Source organism: Aphis gossypii, chromosome 2, assembly GCF_020184175.1.
Source record: "Aphis gossypii isolate Hap1 chromosome 2, ASM2018417v2, whole genome shotgun sequence".
NCBI lineage: Eukaryota > Metazoa > Arthropoda > Insecta > Hemiptera > Aphididae > Aphis > Aphis gossypii.
Genome location: NC_065531.1, coordinates 19,409,006 through 19,429,605, shown reverse-complemented (window position 1 = coordinate 19,429,605; position 20,600 = coordinate 19,409,006). Strand labels below are relative to the sequence as shown.

The following is a 20,600-nucleotide window of genomic DNA, read 5'->3' as shown; positions in this document are numbered from 1 at the left end:
AGTTCAGTCAATTATTAAGACTAACTTAATCATAAAAATATGAGCTTTATTGAAAATCAAAAATTAGTACAACCATTAATAATGGCTTACAATGACTATTTAAGAAATACCAATTTTCTGAAGATTTACTAAAATATTTATTAAAATAAGTGGGAAATAAGTATTTAAGGATACCACTTTAATACATGTAATTCATTTATGATGTATATATATATTATGACATTTATAAACAATTTTTAATAATTTATCAAGACAACAACAACATTATTATATTGTATTTAAAAAATAAAACGGCAATGTTGTGCGTATTTCTGTTCTCAATCGTATCGTATTTTTTATTCCTATTGATTGATTAAAAAAAAAAAAAGTAAACTGTGTTCGAATGGGTTGCAACCTATTACCTATAATACATAGATACATTTTCTACGACCCAAACAATCGTATCAGGATGTTAAGTAACAGCTTTCCTTTACTTAAGTAAACTGCATATTATAAAATGCAAAAATTAGTTAGACTCTATTAGTAAATATGGTTTAACAAATAGGGTTGTCAATTGGATCGTAAAAGGGGAGGACCTGTTCGGACTCAAAATCGACCTTTTGGTTTTCACCCAAATAACCTATTTTACTCAAAAAATAGTGATTTTGTTTTCGGCCAAAAAAATATAAATCATTGTAAATGAAAAAAAAACATTTTGGTTACCACTGTATTGTTTTTTTATTTATTTATTTCATTCACACGTCAATACAAATTTAAATTCAAAATCGCCGTCTTTCGTGCCATACTTGAATATTATTCTTAATGAAGTCTTTAGCGAAATGTATATTAAGATTAATAGCACAAATGTTTTGAAACTGTAGCAAGATAGGTACTCAGTATTGAAACAACAAAAAATAAATAAATTTAAAATATTACACAATACAATTCTGGACAGCTCACACGGTACGAATTTATAAAATCTACGTGCCGTAACTTTTACAAAAAATTTGATTTTTTTATCAAACTATTTATTTATATGTAGTTGTACAACACATTATTGATAATTAAAATATTATATTTTTGTTTATGACGAATAATATTTCTTTGAGCGAAAACCAAATCACTCTGTTTTGAGTTTAAGTGAAAAATGTCATTTGGGCGAAAATCAAAAGGTCGACTTTGGGTGAAAACATATACGCCCTGTGAATAGAGTAAACTGTGCTCAATCGGGTTGCAGCCCGTTGCTGATTGGACACATAAAAAACATCGTAAAAACCAATACGCTATGTTCAAAGTCATAAACATTACTTTAAGGACATTCATAAGTTTCACTTTCTCTAAAAAATGTAAAATAGTGAATTGATTTAGATAAGAATCGATGATAGAATTTTTTGACATACCTAATGACATTAGTTTGATTTAGATTCGCCTAATACTATATAATAAACCTTAAACTTTCCATTTTTATGGAAAAAACACATAAACTAAATCTAAACGGTTTTGACATATGAAATCGATGTAGTCACTAGTCATACAACATTTTACAGCTACTTGGCCAAAATTTTTATAACAATAAAACAAATTACGTAATTATTGTTAATAAATTCAAAAAACCTAACATAACTAAGTGATATCAATAAAAATTTCAAAAACTTAAATACGCTGCATAGATTTAATGCATGGCACCTTCATTGTTTAAAATATTAAAATATTTTTAAGTTTATTTTAGATACAAATATTAAAATGATTAACGCTTCACAAGGTCATAAACAACCATCACACAAGTAGGTGGTTTCTACTATAAAAAAAAATATAACTAGAACATTACCGTAGGTGTACGAGTTCATATAACAAGGAAACGTAATTGTTAAATTTATTAAAAATTACAAAATTGTTGCAATATTAGCTTTAATGTAACAAAGTTTAAAAATAGTAAATGTTTCATTTAAGTGTTGTACTTGTTGAAATACACTAATAATTTGTATACGATGTTATAGCAATACTGTAGGTATATTTATTATATTATAACGATCATTTAATGAATTTAAATGATAACTTTAAAGTATAATATATGTGTTTAATTTATAATCCAAGGAAATGTGTAATATGCAAGTTTTTGAACTGTACTTTTAACTAACTCAAAATCAGGTAACACAAAAATGTATTATAAAAAACACGCTACTATGTAAATAAAATATATGTATAATATAAAATGCATATTAATAATTTTACTTAATTTATAGTTTTTAAATACTAAATATAAAATTTTTAAACCATTATAAAATTTATTGTTGAAATATATATATATAGGTATATTAATATCGTAAAAAATATAATTTAGAATTTAATATAATAAGCAATACATGATTTATAATTTATGATGCATTTATTTTTCTTGATTATATCATGACGTATTTTTAACTATTATTGGTAACTATAAGACATAATAATATAGGTATTAAATATGTTGTTAAAAATAAATTGATCAATAATCGACTTCGCCTATTCAGTATTAAAAACAACTTTAATCGCTTATTTAAATTATATAATATTAAAATACTAGATGCATAAAGTAATTTATGAGTTTGCAAACGATTAGTTATTTCAACCAAAATGTACTATATTTTGTTAATCGTCAGACTTAATAATGCGATTATACGTTTGAAAACTGACTTAAATGTTGTTGTCTAAATCAAGCAAAGATTGATTAAAAGCATATAAGCTAAAACGGAAATTATAAAATGTAAATAATATCTTATAAGTTATAACTATAGCATACTATTTGACTGGTTAGATATTATAATATTATGTACAATTGTACAAGTTTCATTAAACATGAAATTTCCAGATGTACTGTCTTTGTTAAAGAACTATAGACAAACAAGTCACAATAAAAAAAATTCATGAAAAATTAACCATTATATTTTTTACAGAATAACGCACTACATACACCATATAATATTGTATAAGCATTATTATATTTTTCGCTATTTTATCACAATAAATATTTATTTATGAGTCATGTGACTAGAATCTCGCGGCGACTACCGTCATTATTATTATGAAAAATATTAATTACTTTTGGTATACCTTAATTTAAAATTATAATATTTCAAAATGTTTTATTTATACCTTATATTTGAATTTACTTTAATAATTTAGTCAAATTATTATGTTTATTAAAAAAAAAACAATAAAGGTAAATTATTTCATCTAGGAATGCAAAACAATAAATATAATAAATATTCAGGTTTAAAATATGCAATATATTTACTTTAAATTCTGTTTTTAAAAACTAAATAAATTATTTAGGTACTAATATATATATATATATATTTTTTTTTTTAATTAAAAACACTATATAATTGTTACAAATACATATTATTATATATTTATAAGAAATAAGAAATAGCGTTTTTAATAAAATACTAAAAAAATCAAAATAATTTTAAATTAGATCATGATTTACAGTTAAATGATAAAATGATTATTCTGATTTTTATAATAAATAAATATCGAGTATAACAATACATCAATAATACGTGAAGTTACTAAATTAATAAAAAAAAAAAAAAAAAACAATGAATCAATAATTATGATAGCTAAAATATAGGAAATCAACAAATATATCATTAATTTTATTTAACGTTATTTTTAATTATTATATTTATTTACCAGTAAAATATTTAGTTATTTTCTGACTATTAATAATACCTATTCATATTCATAAATAATTATAATTTATCAATATTGGCTGATATCAAATTTATTCATTCAAAATGTTAAAAGAAGAAATTATATAAGTATCATAAAGACATATAGCTAAGTACAAATCGATAAATCAATAAAGTATAATCGATGCATAAATACATAAAACAAATTAAAGTTTTGTAAATAACTTTGCTTTATTTTAATTTTAAATATTTGTATAGGAATCATTTAATTAAATTATGTTTAAATAATACCATATACGTAAATGGGCAATTATTCAGAAAATTAAACTATTTTGAATATTTTGACTAATTATGAAATATGAAAATACTAGGTATACTGTATAAACAATTTTATTTTAAATATTGGTTTAATTGAACAATTTTAACGAAAAACACAACCGTATTTTATCTCTAACATTTTTTATTAAAACAATTGTATTTTTCATTAAAAATTGTTGTTTAAATCAATATTTTAAATAAAATTGTCTTTATTTGAATTTTATTTCAACATTATTAAAAATAATAATTTTCTGAATAATACTACAACTTTGATTCAAAGCGCTATATAATTATATATTATAAGTATCAGTTTAAATTTATTTCTATTAGATATTAAATTAATTTGATAATAAGTATGTACTTGTAATAAAAATAAAATAATAAAATATATACGCTAGTTAATACTAATTTATATTAATTTTTGACCCTACAAATATTTGTAAACATAAGAATTTTTAAAAGCAAAAAAGTCATGTGCCCTTAAAAGTTTATTGATTTTATGCCTTGACATTTCAAATATTTACGTCTAGACGTTTGTTAGTAATCATGAAACAAATTCTTTGTATTCGTTTTATCTATTTCATTACAGTTTCTATTTTTTTATGTATACATTAACTAACACACATACATGTTTCGTTGTTAGAAGTTCTATACTTGCAATTAATCTAGTGATTTATAACATTAAAAAACTTTTTCCTGTAGGTTACATCTTACAGCAAAATGTTTTCAAAGTTTCTATTTAAAAAGTTGTTTTATCGAACTTATTATTTCTGCTTTTTTTCTGTGACATTGTATTTATTCATTTACTTTATTAAAACTACCAAATCCAAAACGCAATCAATATTTTGTTAATCTAATTATCTATTCAAAGGTTAAGCAGTTGATGTTCATCATGTGGAATCCAATGGAACGCGTACAAAAAAAAACTATTATACTGAGCTTTGGAATAAGTTTTTAACTGTTGAAAAATACGTAATAAACGAAGAGATAGTTATAATTTATATTTTATTAAAGTATCAACAAGATCAAAAAGTTGAGTCTACATAATAATATAACCTTAAGCTTTAAGGTTATATTGTATTAAAAAAACATCAGTATTATACGAAAAAAACATATACGATGTACGTTTTATTCGTCACTTAGATCAATACACAGAAGTCAGTATTAAACATTATAGTATTCACTTTAGAATTAGCTATATAAATAGGTACCATAAGTTATGTAAATAGCGAAAAAAAATCTAAGCTATATAGTTATCTCTTTGACCTGGCACCCTAGTGTCATTGGTTTCGATACTTTTAAGAACGATGACTAGATTAAGCAGAATTAATTACCTATAATAAAACTATGTATTTCTCGATGTTTATTGGTGTTTTGTAAGAACAACCAAAAAAAAAAAAAATGAAATGTATGTAATAAGTGACGTAAAAAATAAATCTAACAAACAAAAAAAAAACACCTCGTAATGACGAAGTTATATAAGAAAACGCGTAGAAAAATATTTCCAGAAACAATACTCGGGAAAAAGAAAAAAACATTCACGACTGTAATAATTAAGTAATAATTAGTCACGCACAGAGAAATATCACAACGTTCCGTATATAACCTATACGTTTCGATCAATTATTTATTTATTTAATTACTAATTAGATGTTCAAAAGTAAAGGCGCGTGTACGATTTGAACACTCTTGGGATTCGATAAGCACGCTGCACCACTGCACGTGTGCGCGTTTGTTATTTTATGTCTTGAATGTTTGCCCGTGTCATTAAAAGCCTCGACCTTGTACGAATACACACACACACGTTGAATATTACACATGTATCAAACCGATTCAAACACAATATTGGCATAGTTTTTACAGTGGCGTTCTATCGCAAGCCGACGAATGGTGAAAGCATTTATTACGGCATTTCGTGTTTACCGAAGATATTCACACCGTTTACGTTACGACGAGTACGATAATAATGATTATAATGCGCGCGATATAACATAATCATAAAATAATACCAACACCCTGCGAACGGCAGTCGATAGAATAGTGTGTTTATTTTACGCCAAACCGTTTATATACAACAGGCGATGGCGATATAATAATAATAATATATACGCCACGTCCGTATACATATTATATACTACCTCGTCAATATACACCTATATGCGTCCTGTGTGTAGTGAGCGTCATAATAATAATAATATATTATAATATTATTGCATTATTACAAACCTTGACGCGCGGACGACTGCACAACACCACCCCCCCGCGAATCGCGCGAATGGCGGTGATAAACACCAAGTTGTTAATTGAAAAGCGACTGTAACTACTCTGCAGAAGACGTAATAACACTAAACACGTAATATTTTTAATAACACAAAATATCGATTTACGGTATCATAATATTATTGCGAAATAATATGTCATTGTAACATTTTTGGTGTCCACTGCAATCCAATTGCAGTTCGCAAAGCATAATATATATATATATGTATGATATTTCAATGATAAACGACGAAAATTGCAATAATATACAAATATTACAACAAATATCGTATGTATAGGTAGTGTCAATAGAAATCATAATAATATAAAGACAGACAACGAATACGCACAAGGACAGCGTAAAGACGTATAAGACTAAAATAGTACACAGTACGACGGACTCGATAAATCGAGGTGATTTGGCAAAATCGAGACGACGAATAAAACAAATACACAGCGGAAGTGTTAAAAAATGTAAGAATTCTTCGCTCGGGGAGGTAAAATATCGAACGACTCCCGTGTAGTGACGGGGAGGAAGAAATCGCACCCAGTAGACTCGGAAGACGGCAATGATAAATCGTGGCACGCCAACGGCTGATTAAGATCGAAGACAACGCGCAATCTAGGACTCGAAACGTGCATAGGCCGTAACCGTATAGTCGTCGATCGGCGGTTACCGCGACGATTGCAGCCGTAGGTATACTGCAGGCGATGATTATTGTTTATAAATTAAGTGGCGCATAAACATTGATTTATTATTATATGTACACACGCGGTCAAGTTGTTTACTAAAAACGGCTTGAAACGGATTCCAAATAACTGAACCGTACGGCGTTCGAGTGGCACCGTATTACAATGATACGAGTATGTAATATCGTGTTATTTCACGTGTGTAGTACGCGACGACTAGACGTATACCTATTATATATTATTACTATAGCCGCCGCGCGCCGCTTTGGACAAAATACGTCCGCGACTCGACAATCGCCGTATTATAATATTATTTATTATCACGATAATATAACAACAATAATAACATGACACATGTTACCGAAATTTATAACAACAACAACAACATAATAATAATAATATGATAATAATATACGACTCTTAATTTCCTGTGACCCGGACGGCGGCGGCGACGTACCTGCCGTATATATTATATAATCGCGATATTATACATATCATTATCATCGTAACGTGTGCACACACTTATCGACGGAGAGTGCGCACGCAAACGATCATCGTAAAATATTCGTCGTAACGCGTTATACGGCCGATAGATTTTGTGACGTACGCGCCGCCGAGCTTCGTACCCGCACACGATGTTACGGCGATAAAACGTATCGGAATTATAATATTTTGTTATATTATTATCATCGACGGTTTACGACCGAATTCTGTGTGCGACTTAAACGCGGCGGCTGGCACACGGCTCGCGTAACATAAATATAACAACAATCATTATATTTGTTGTTGTTGTTGTTGTATTTCTGCAGTATAGCAGATTTGTTTGTGAACGATGTGTAGGTACACGTCGTTTTAATCGTTCTGAATTTTTTTTTTTTTTTTTTACGCCAACGAATTGTAGCCGAGCAAACACAATCGATATTATTAAATAGTGTGTACGGCGATATTATAATTATAATATCGTGTTGGTGTGTGCGCCTTGACCAAATTTCCGACGCACTTGTTTCATATTAAGTAGATAATAATAATGTTATAATAATATTGTCGCTGTATCGAAAAAAAAATAATGTTTTCACCTGTATTTATCACAAACAAACAGAAAAACACCGACATTATAGGCGGCTCGTGAAATTAATTCTTTAATCGGTTTACGCGTCTTATATAATATTATATTATGCAAGAACCGTTTTCAAAAGATTCCATTTCAAAAGAACGCTCAAATTAGAATAAAGTTTATCATTCGTAGGAAAAATAAAATGATATTACCGCAATGATTAAAATGTTAAAAATAATTACTTTATAAATTAAAGTTTAATAATTACTTTCTACCGATCATTTTTTTAAGTATAATTTACAGTTTACACTATAATTAATATATACGCTTATACCTCAACAAAATTTGATTAATAATAATACGAAAGATTATAACAAATTTAATTAATCAGGATTTATTTTCATTAAACATTATTAAAAACTGAGTTCATTTGTTTGCATACATTAAAAAAAATTTATCCTGATATTGACAATGACAATTGTATACAAATTATAAATTGTGAACCAAATATTATCATCGAATAATAAAAAAAAAAGATGCAAGACTAGAATTTTCAAAAACCGAAGAAAACTTTTATTCCCAAACATGTTTTTAACATAAATTGTTCCTCATATTTGTAACTTAATCACATTCTTTAGGTTTAGTATTAAACTATTGGCGAGGTATTTTCGGTTGACATGTTAACTAAAGACGCCAAGATTATATTTATGCTATAACATGTGAACAATTTGCACTGGGACCACTGGAAATAGGGATCTACCGATAATAGATAAACAACATTAGTTGTATTTACGATGAGTATATAACCGTATTTTTTTACTCGAAAATTCTGAGTTTCAACTAAAATATTGACAAGTTTTCAGAACTGGAAGTGAGAAAATGTTTGTGAACTCTTCTATAAAATTTAACTTAGAAGATTAAATTTTATAAAAGTATAGAAGACTAGTACTAGTACCTACTAAGTACTATTATTATTATATAAATATTAACTTATTAAACGTAGGTTCTTAAAAATGTTCTGGTAGATACATATTAAATAATATTATTTTTTATCAATACTATTTTATCTAATGATTTATGACTTGGGGAGCCTAACATTTTAAATTGTACTGGGCCCGTGAATTGGTAAATCGAGACCTGATAGTTGTACTACGTCGAGTTAAACGCGGATTGAAAAAATAGTGAAAAAAAAATGATCTAACCGGGTTTATGTAATATGATTTTAGATAATATGTGTGATAAACGATAACGTTTGAGTAGATAACTGAGGTCACCATAAAAAATATTTTCGGCAGATGTTTTCCACATTTTTTGTTAAATTTAAAAAAAAAAAACAAAATTAAGATTACAATATGAGTAAGTATGACGTTATATACATAATGTATTTTGGGTGTTTTATTGACTACCTACTCATAACTTATAGACGTAAATTTAAGTAATTATATGTAAGTTGGGTTAGGTTGGGTAAGTTGTACAAATATTAAGAGCGACTAATGTGCTTATTTAATTTAAACAATCTCATAAATTACTCTGTGCTTTTAGTTAATTTAATTATTTTGTTCGCTTTTTTTCTTCATACTGTCCATAAGTAGTTGTTATCTCTACACAATTGTAATTTTATTAATTATGAAAATATGGTTAATTTTTAATCAAGTTTTGATCTCTATCGTTTTTAATACATCGAAGCCAGTGGCTATTTTTGTGTGTACTACGACAAACTATGTACACTACGAAAAATAAAAATGTGTTTCATCTTTATAGTACTATGTAACATTCTGCAACCATACCTTGAACGAATTGATAGTAACTAAGCTCAAATTTAAATATGTGCACAGCGGAAAATCAGAAAAAAAACCATTTATCGAAGCCATAATTAAACTATTGTGTGTAATTTTTTATGAGTGTATAAATTCTCGTGCCAGGTTAGAATACACACTAATTTCTGCACTGTATTTAAAGCATAAAAGGCATTTTCATATACATATTACTTCCACTTACATATAATTCAAACAAATAATTGGAAATTTTAATATTTATAGTTTGAGGGATAGATTTAGTAGAAACAAAATCAATAATAGCTATACACCATCAACACTGATTTTATGGTGCAAATAAATATATACTACATACTAATAATGTCACAAGTTCAACATACCAACTATATAATCCAATATACGTGACTTCATAGAAACTATATATTCATCCAAATGCCACAATTTATTGTATTTTTAATTGTATATCATACCATGCACCTTCATCAACCACCGTTATTTTTCTGGTAAATATTTTAACTATAGCACACTTCAAATAAAGTACCTACACACTATATACTATATAGGTACAGTGTATAACATACACCAAGGAAACAAACTATACTTTATTGGTGTTGATACAATCTACTTACCTATAATTTTCTTAAAAAATACAAAACAATAATGGAAACCCTTAATAAAGACCTGAATATTGAAGTACAAAACCAATAGAAGATGAATAACTTCAATAACAATCACTTGGTATAAATTATCACGAAACCTTTTTCACTTTTTTATTCGCTCATACTCAGTTAGTTTGCTATAAACTTGAAAGTTGTTAAAAAACAGTGTTTATGCTTTTAGAAGTAAAACTTAGTTTAGTTTTATGGTTGTAAACGTCTAAACTTCTATAGCATTTGAAACAAAATTTACGTCCATATACTTTGAAAATGTACAAAACACCATTTATTTAAAACATTTCGACGAAGGATTAAAATTGTGTCATATCATTGTAAAAGTTTTCAATGGTTAAAATTAACTATACGAATCATAGGTATAGTAACAGTTACAATAATATTCTTACGTTCATGAATTTTAAGTCGCAGTTGGATTTTAATCAATTTTACTACCTATTTTGTTATTATGAAAGCATTATTTTGAAAACAATTAATTTCGTTGTAATACAAAATTTAAACGTGTATAAAAAGAAATTTTAAGTAAATATAGAATTAATAGATTTTTTACTTACATCGAGAATGGTGGACTGATAAACCAGCAATTAATAATTATGTAAGAAATTATTCAAGTGTAAAAACGTATTGTATATAACTAGCCAATTATTATCCATTAATGGCTAGAAAAACTGATGGCTTTAATAACAATATAAATAATTATTTTATTAATTAAATGTAAAGATATTGGTTTTAAGTTGGTAATTAAATAATATTTTTTCATTAAAAAAAAAACTAAAATCAATTATATTCACTATTTATAACCATAATCCATATTATCACACATAGAAATAGATTTTAAGAGCACGTATTATATGGTAATTAAGAAAAATTATATAATTATGGAAACTAAGATAAAATATTTTTTTTTACTCTTATAATACATTTTAGTTTTGAAAGAGTATTTTATAATATCAAAATTTCCCTTGTATGTCTACTTAAAATTAATCAATTTAAATTAAATAAATCAAACATTTTGTACAGTTTATAATAACGAAATCAGATTAAATTTTAACAGTTCGCACTACTAGTCCATCATCATCATATCATCTATAAAATTCACAGTCTAGCTACGTATGATATCATTTTTAAAATACATTAGATACTAAAACTCGACATCAGAAATGTATATAAATAACGTAGGTGAATCAAATTCAAAATGTTCATAAAAATATATTGATAATGCAATTAATAGACATGGTTACAATTTGAAAAAAATTTAAAATACCTGAAAAAACTTCCACTTCAGTAGAAAATTACATATCATAATAACTATGATGCCACGCTTCATTTACAGCCATGTAAACTTTTTAGATTAGTATGCATGCTCTTGGACAAACAATATGCAAATTACTCTATGAAAAAAGTTTTGAATATTTTTACTCATAATTTAACTGCCGCTGTATCTCATCACGCTCGCCACCTCTCCCTCTTTCTCACTCTCCTTGTCATAGTATTGTTATTTGCCAAGCTGTTCGAACGTTTGTCATATATTATGTTAATATTTATAGGCTTAAAAATAAACGAAGAACGACAAACTCGTAACCAAGCATCGTTTTCTACATACCTACCTACCTATACTGTCTTTTTTTCAATCTGCTTATGAAAGTACATCGCCTTATTTTAAGCCATCTACGCACTTGTAGTAGGTAGTGTATGACAAAAATAAACTTTTAATTGAAATAATACAATTTACACAAAAAGTGACATTTGTCTAGTCATTTTGAATAGTTTATTAAACCCACATGAATGATATAATATTATATATAATATAATACATTGTAAAGAAGCAAACGGAGCGAAAAATTCATATTTAATTACCTATTCAGTTAACCTGTCACAAAGCGCAATTGTCTTGGAACATTAGGCAATACGTGGGCAAATTACTAATGATAAGATTTTAAAGGTAAAATAAGTATTCCAATTCAAAAGGTAAAAAAGTAGTATTCTATGACAACATTTTTAAATATTTTAGACAAGCAATAAAATTTGATTTTTTTAACTACTTTTTTTTATTATAATGGATAATTTAATGCAGCTAACAACTAAATATAAGTATTGTATAAGTATGAGCTTAAAAAAAATTGTTATTTTTCCATACAAAAAACTATTGAATTATAAAACAAAATTTCCATGAAAAAAGATGATTATATAATAGTATTTGTAATTATTTTTACTGATAAAATCATGTAACTACAAATATTTTAAGATGACTTCAACTGTTCTTATATTTGAAAAAAAAAATGTTTTTTATTTTCATCTACCTAAATTTAAACACACTGATTATTATTATTTATTGTTTACTTTTATTATTCATTTAATAATAATTATAATATGTTATTAGATTTATTAAGACGTGCATTATTATTAAAGTAAAAACTGCAGTACAAAAACTTGTAAAAACACTCACGATATACAAATAGTATACAATATATAATATATATATTATATATTATGTGTGTGTGTGTGCAATATATATTTACATTATAGACAAAAACATCCACGAAAAACACTCATCATGTATACTAATATAATAACAAACTAAAATATAATACAATACTTTAACCTTAATTTCATATATGCCTCTTTTTTTGTTTACTTTAATATCATCTTTTACAATATACTAAAACAATAAAGTTATTTATCTCTCATGTCATAAAAAAAATCTTTGGGATAGCCGACAGGTTGGTTAAGTTAAATTTCATCAATAGGTATATTCAATTCTAGTCCAAATATTTAACGTCTTAAATAAGTATATTTTATATTTATATTCTTGATATTATAAAAATACATATTAAACTGTGTTTACATACAATTTATACTTTGACTTTATAAGTAAATTGAAAATTCACTCTCCACTAAAATGTATATTAAAAAGTTACTATAATACTACGTAATCATATATTTATTTCTATAAGGAGTTTTCCCGGATCAAATATAAACATACTACGAAGATAGTAATATAACACTTATGTATACTTATACTTTACAAATTACTGAGTGAGTACACTTTGTAATTCGTTTAATAGATCTCCAATTTATATACAAATTTTGATATTTATTTTTATATAAAACTGCATTGAAGCTAAAGTATAGATACTATATACTTATATTTTTAATTAAACATTAAGATAAAAGTATACAATGGCAGTTATAAAAATATTATGCTGTATATATTTTTAGTATAGTTGTTTATACATCTAATTAGATGAGATCACACATTTCTGACATATTTTATGTCAACCATATAAATGTGATAAATAATATACATAAAAAAACAAATGAAGAAATTTGCAACACTAGATCACCTTGTGATAAAATCAATTACAAAATGAATGATTCTAGATAGGATTTTTGTGATTATCTACATTTGTTTAAAAAATCGTTCTTTTTTAGTTAAATTATTGTATGTAGTTTGTAACTTTTAATTGGTAGGTATACATAAATGGGTAAAATTAATTAATTAATATCATATAATACGTTAAATTCACACGAGCATTAAATTTAGTATAAAAATATAAAACTCATTAGGAATTTTAATAAAAATATCATAAATTCTCATAAATGCATGAAAAGATTATAAAATAATCTATAAGTTAGGTAAGCGTAAAAAATTAATTATTATTTATTCATACAAATAAAAATATAAAGTAATTTAAATGTAGCATTATTAGTAATACATTTTAAAATAAACCTAACACGTTGTTTGGAAAACACGATGACTATTAAGTATTAACTGATATTATTCAACAATATAACAGAAAGTATAAAATACATTCATGATGTTACTGTATTAAATCTAAAAAAAAAGAATCAATTTTTTATATATATATATAGTATCAGATATATTTCATATAGGTAGATATAATTATTATCTAAATTAAATTTGCAATTTATACAGTGAAATATTTAGTTGCAAACTATAATACAATATTTAATTTATTATTGCATCTTATTTTAATTTTTTGGTTAAATACATTTTTAAAATTTAAAAAGGATCATAGAGTAAATCATCAACTAATTTAGTTGTAATTAAATAATAATTACAAAATAATCTACCTAGAAAATTATTTAACATTTTTTCATCTCATTTTTAGAGAAAAAAATATAATATAGAACTAAGTATTTAATTTTTTTTGTATGCTAAAAAAAAAACCTTCATAAATGACTAAATTTATAATACAGTTTTAAACGAAAATCCTCTATAATAATGCTTCATTTACAGGGTATAACTGGAATTCTAAACACATAATATAATAGAACTCCAGGGTCAAATTATAAAACCATTGTATGCACAATTTCAAAGTGTAGCACTTAAAACACTAAGAAACATCATGCATTTATAATTCTGAAATATAACCTACTTAATCTCATCATTTTTGAAAAGTTTATACTTATAAGGCATTTTTAATTTTATAGATTTTCTTAAAATACATATTTCTGGTGGAAATGTTTGAATGTCGGGGTTCTTATAAAATTTAATGGTCATAAACAAATTTTACGCGTTTCGTATATAGTTCACATATTCCTAATATAGTAACTGCAGCGTGTTTTGCAATATTTTTCTTTTTATGTCTTGAACAAAACTAAAAAATAAATTGAATCGAAATATTTGCATTACAAACTAAGTATTGATTTTGTTATTTATATTGTCATACAATAAATAAATAAAATAATTATTTATGTAATTCAATGCGATATGCTAATATGTATTATTATGGACCTACAAATAATTAAAATGATATAAAAAATCAAAATCAAAATAATAATATTTATAAGTTTAAGTTTCCCAATACAAGTCAAAAGAGAATTCTTAATATATATATATATATTTTTTTTAATACATAATAGTATATATATTATATACATAGTGTATTAAAACAATAAGAAGTAGGTATATGATATTGTGATGTAAATGAAGAAAAATTACTCTACTAAAGAACTTTGAAAATTCTAATAAAATATAACTCAATTTATAATAATTTAAGGCAATAATTATTGTTTTCATACCATGTAGCTTAGTTTTTATAAAACACATAGTTTTGTTTAAAATCACTAAATTTATAAACCTACAATGCTGATAACAAATATTACTTAAATATCCCGGAATATTATATAACTATTAAAAGGTCACGGGGTAACAAAAAAGTAAAAAAAAAACTTTAATAAATAAACTATTATTATTAGCATTTGTTATTTATGGTTGTTCTAAACCTATCAGTACGATCGGAATACTGACAGATTCTCCTAAAAATTAATCTTTCTAAACATTTTTGATTCAGATAATTTATAAAATAAATTGAATAAAACATTAATATTTTATAAGAGCTATGAATATACAGCATCCTCGCTAAAATTAGTAGTGTTATCAATCTTTGTCTTTTATAACGTTATTACTTATTTTGTATTAGGTACTATAATTTATCAGGATTTGTAATAGATTTATGCAGATAACTCTAATTTCTTATAAATCATCTATAACATTATCAGTTAATATATGTGTATAATAATTATAAATTTAATTTAATTTCCCTCTAGATGTTTAGAAACAATATGTGAAATATAACATTATAACCTATGGAATTGAATAATGTAAATTTAATTACAACGATTTGAAATATTATTAAATATAGTAGGTACCTATACCTATTTGGATATCAGTAAATGTGTTTCCTGCACAGCAACATAGTGACCTTTAACCATTGCAAATGTATATTCTTAAATGAATATATAGGTACGTAGTTACATTACAAAGTAAATACAAACAAGAGTACGAGTGAATGTGTATTTAATCCAGTATAATTATTATTAAATCGTGGCTATCAAAAATGAAATTATTAATAAATAATAAAAATAATAATAAATAAGTATTTTTAAATTGATGTAATTAATTTTTATATAATTAGTCTAAAAATAAAAACTGTTATTCAAATAATTCATAAAAACAAAATTACAGAAGTTAAATTTTAATAAAATGAACACTTCAATAAAACAAAAGCACATCTGTCCTTCTCAAATAATTGTAAAGTACCTCTTAAATACACTTGCTAGTTCGTATTAAACATTCTCATACACACTTCCAGATTCGAAACATGTATTTGCCATTTACATTAGGTATATTAATTAATAACACAAAAAAAATTATTTGTGTTAGAAATATATATTTTTAGGACCAATTAATAATAACAAAACAATTAGGAAAAATCAATAATAAATTTAACTAAGACATATAACCGCAATTATATAAGTATAGTTTATTTCAGTAAATGGTATTATGCACGAAATGGTTTTTATTACTCATAAACGTTACGATATAACAATTCTTAAGATTTTACGATTACTGCGAAGTAGATAAATGCACTGTTATAAAATGACAAAAAATAAATAGATCAAAGAAATAAGTAAACAGTTTAAGATCAACATTAGTGTTATATATAGATCAAAATATAATAATAAGAATTAAATTAGCAAAATAACGAATACTAAAAAAAAAATGCATTGAATATTATGTTGTCGTGGTTAGAGGTTATGCAATATGCACATAGATGAAAAATAATAACCTAGCATATAAATTTGGTCAATATAATTTTTATTATTGCCGGGAAAATTAGTTACTGAAATCTAGGTGCTTTTATTTAAGTCCATTAAACCTTAAACATTTAAAATTTAGAAAAATTGGATACAGGTTTATTCAATAAAAAATAATTCTATCTAAAAGTTTAAATATTTTTGAAAAAAAATTATTTTTTAAAGTTTTTACTAACGAGTTTTTTTAACTTCTTATCCAAAAGTGGAACTTTTTAGAGTATTTCGATTTATAAAAATGGCTGTATAGTTTATGATTTCAATTTATTTAATTATCTTAGTGTTGTATATTTTAAAATTGTGTAAATTAGAAATTCGTAATAATTAATAAATTAAATGAATTGTATCATTCATAATTATTAGAATAGATGAACTGTATAGCTGACAATTATTTAATGGCAACGATATGTGATACAATTTATTTTCGTTTACAACAAATATTACTTAAATGTATTTTTACTATGTATAACCTAGTTATATAAACATTAATTATACCGATAAATTCTTAAAACAAATTTATGTCACGCTGTTTAAAAAGTAAAAATTAACAATATTAGTGTAGCCTATTATAAAAAAATAAATAAATAAATATCAACATAATTATTCATAATGTATTTACTTTTTAGATAAGTATATTAACTGTATATTACAGCAACAAATATTGAAAAAAACCATCACAGCCAATATCAGTATATTATGTATATTATTAAATAATTATCAAAACAACTTTTTATGATTTGAGTTGTATAAATATGTACTTATAATTATTTGTCGTGAATTATATACCATATAACAAGACATATTCATTAATATTCTAATAATATATTATATCATATTTATATTTAAGTATAAATAATCCCCTATGGGCCTATCAGCGAAATATATTACATATTATGTGGCTTATGAATTTTATGAAGGGATTTTAGCTAAAGAGTAGGTACTTAATCGGTGTATTGTAACAGATAAACTGTAGCTTAAAATAATAATGGCTCATAAAAGTCTCAAAAATAATTAACCATAATTTATAAAATATAATATTAAATAATAAAACATTAAAACGTATCCAAAGTAAAAATAAATATTATCTAATTTTATATACATATAATTCAGTACTAATTAATTTAGCCGCTTAAAATTTAAAAAAATATATTTTACTATATTTTATTTATTACATAATATGTTTATATATGTTATATTACACAAAGTTAATCTTCTCATCAATACGAAAAAATATCATACAATATTCTGTTAAATTAAAACTGGTAATTTTAAGTACTTTATATTATAAACAATTTAAATTTTTTTGTTTACATTAATATTTTAAAACCAAAAATAATAAAGATTAGGACTCCTACAAATTATAACCAGTTTTTATTCACCAATAGTTAATACATATTATAGTAAAATGTTAATTCAAATTCAAGTTCCGAAATTCTTCATGTATGTAGATTTTTTGAAAAACATTAACCTTTTCACTAATAATAATCGATATAATTAAATATTTAATTAAACTGGATATAAATTGCCATGCTTGAAACACGGATTGCAAGGTTTTTTCGTTGGTAATCCATATTCATATTTTGATCAATTTATTAAATTATATTGAATACCAGCTATATAGGTAGTTATAGACTAGTCTCCTTTGACTTTGAAAGTATCGTCTAGTTGCAGTAAATAAACTTACGAAGTAATAACAATAACGTCTGATCATTAAATTTAAATGACGATAACGAAACATAAATTAACTTGCAATAGCTCATAATTAATTGGGATTTGATCAATATTTATATAGATATTATGATTATATTATATTATTTTTGTCATTACTATAAATATGTCTCTAAGGTTTTTTCGTAGAAATAATTTTCGAAGACACGAAGCGTAAAATATAAATAGGTGCCTATGCAGGTTTTTTTCAATACTACTAAAACTGTACTGCTTGTGCCTATATAGTTGGAATAAAAAAAAAAAAAAAAAAAAAAAAAATGATGATATAAAATATTATGTTATGTCCGAAGTAAATATAATTTTTTGCACGATTTAATGACCTTATAATTTGTATACACGCGTAATTTATTCGGACGAGTTACGTATTTAATTAGACGTGTCTTACCCGCGACGGACGAGCTGTTGTGCGTTCTTTTAACATTTGCTCCGTCCAACGTATCCTGTAACGGACGTTTCCTGTTCTCGACCGCGTGCTGTTGCTGCAGCTGAAGATGGTGATGGTGTAAATGATGATGAAGATGGTGATCGTTAACCGGTGACGCCGGGCACGCGTCCATCATTTTCACGTCCCCGGCGGCGGCGGTTGTCGTGAAGCAACGACCGCCGATCGACGGCGTTAACGCCAACGATAACGGCGACGACAACGATAACGGCGACGACGACGATGACGACGACGGCGACGAAGACGACGACGATAACGACGACGGCGATGACGACGATGACGACGATAACGGCGACGACGACGACGGCGGTGACGGCGGCGACGACAACGACGACGGTAACAGCGGCGAACACATACCGGCGCCGGCCGCGGCCACCGAATCGAACTGCATCGCGTACAACATTCGCTGGCAGAAGTAATGGTCAGGCGCCGACGCCGTGGCCGCGTACAGCTCCGCGCCATCGGCGCCGCCGAACATACCGCCGCCGCCGGCACTCGTCTGCGATGTACCGGTCAAAAATTGCATCGCGGCGATTCGTTAATTTTTCTCGCGTCGCGACCGAAAACGAAATAATTTATATTATAGAAAAAAAAAAAAAAAATTCGAAATTTCTATCGATAATAACAATAATGTTATAAAATTATTATTATTAACGTTGTAATAGACTCCTCTCTGAATCGCGCGAGTCGTTATCGTCGAGCAACTGATGACGACTGCTGCCGCTGCTGCTGCTGCTGCTGCTGCTACAGAGCGTCGACGGTGTCGTTCTGTTGAGCGCGGTCAGGGTTAACACGTGTGCGTTACACGAATGTCCGCGTGCCCCGGCCAGTTAACTCGCGACCGTCCGACGGTTATAATATAATATCAATTTATAACATAGTAATGCGACGATGATATTTATTATTATTATTGCACTGCGCGTTCTCTTCTCCTGTTTTTCGTCGTCGTTGTTGTTGTTGTTGTTGTTGTTGTAAAGCCGGTTGCTCGCTAATGTTTATGACGACGATTGCAACGACGGACGATCACGCGGGTGCATGCGAGTTTAACGATTAGCGCGCGCGACCGGTGTGCAGCGGGTCCGCGGTCGGTGGCTGCCGATCGGCCGGCCCGCCCGCCCGTGCCCTTGCCGCCAAAAGACCTTGCCCGCGCCGACCCGCTCCCCGCCCTCGCCCCTTCCACCCCCGCCATTGCGTTACGCGAGCCACCGCCGCGACCGCTTGTCCGTCGTCCGGTCGCGGGTAGGTCGTCCGACCGGTCACCACGTATCGTCATCGGACGTTCGGCAAACGCGAACCGACATGACGCCCGAGGAAGTGGGGCGCCGACCGTCGTCACGATCAAGGGCACCCACCGCACTGGGCAAGGGGCCGTGTCACCCCCCCCCCCAC

At 27.0% G+C, this 20,600-nt stretch overlaps 1 protein-coding gene across 1 annotated transcript in view; it reads right to left on the bottom strand.

Annotated features, from left to right (window-relative positions):
• LOC114129578 (RNA-binding protein Nova-2-like) overlaps window positions 1–20,276 on the bottom strand; it is a 55,803-nt gene extending 35,527 nt beyond the window's left edge. Inside the window, exon 1 of the mRNA XM_027994365.2 lies at window positions 19,155–20,276. Within this exon, the coding sequence (XP_027850166.2) occupies window positions 19,155–19,737 (583 nt within the window). The 5' untranslated portion in view covers window positions 19,738–20,276. The remainder of the gene's footprint in view (window positions 1–19,154) is intronic.
• Between the last annotated feature and the right edge of the window lie 324 nt (window positions 20,277–20,600).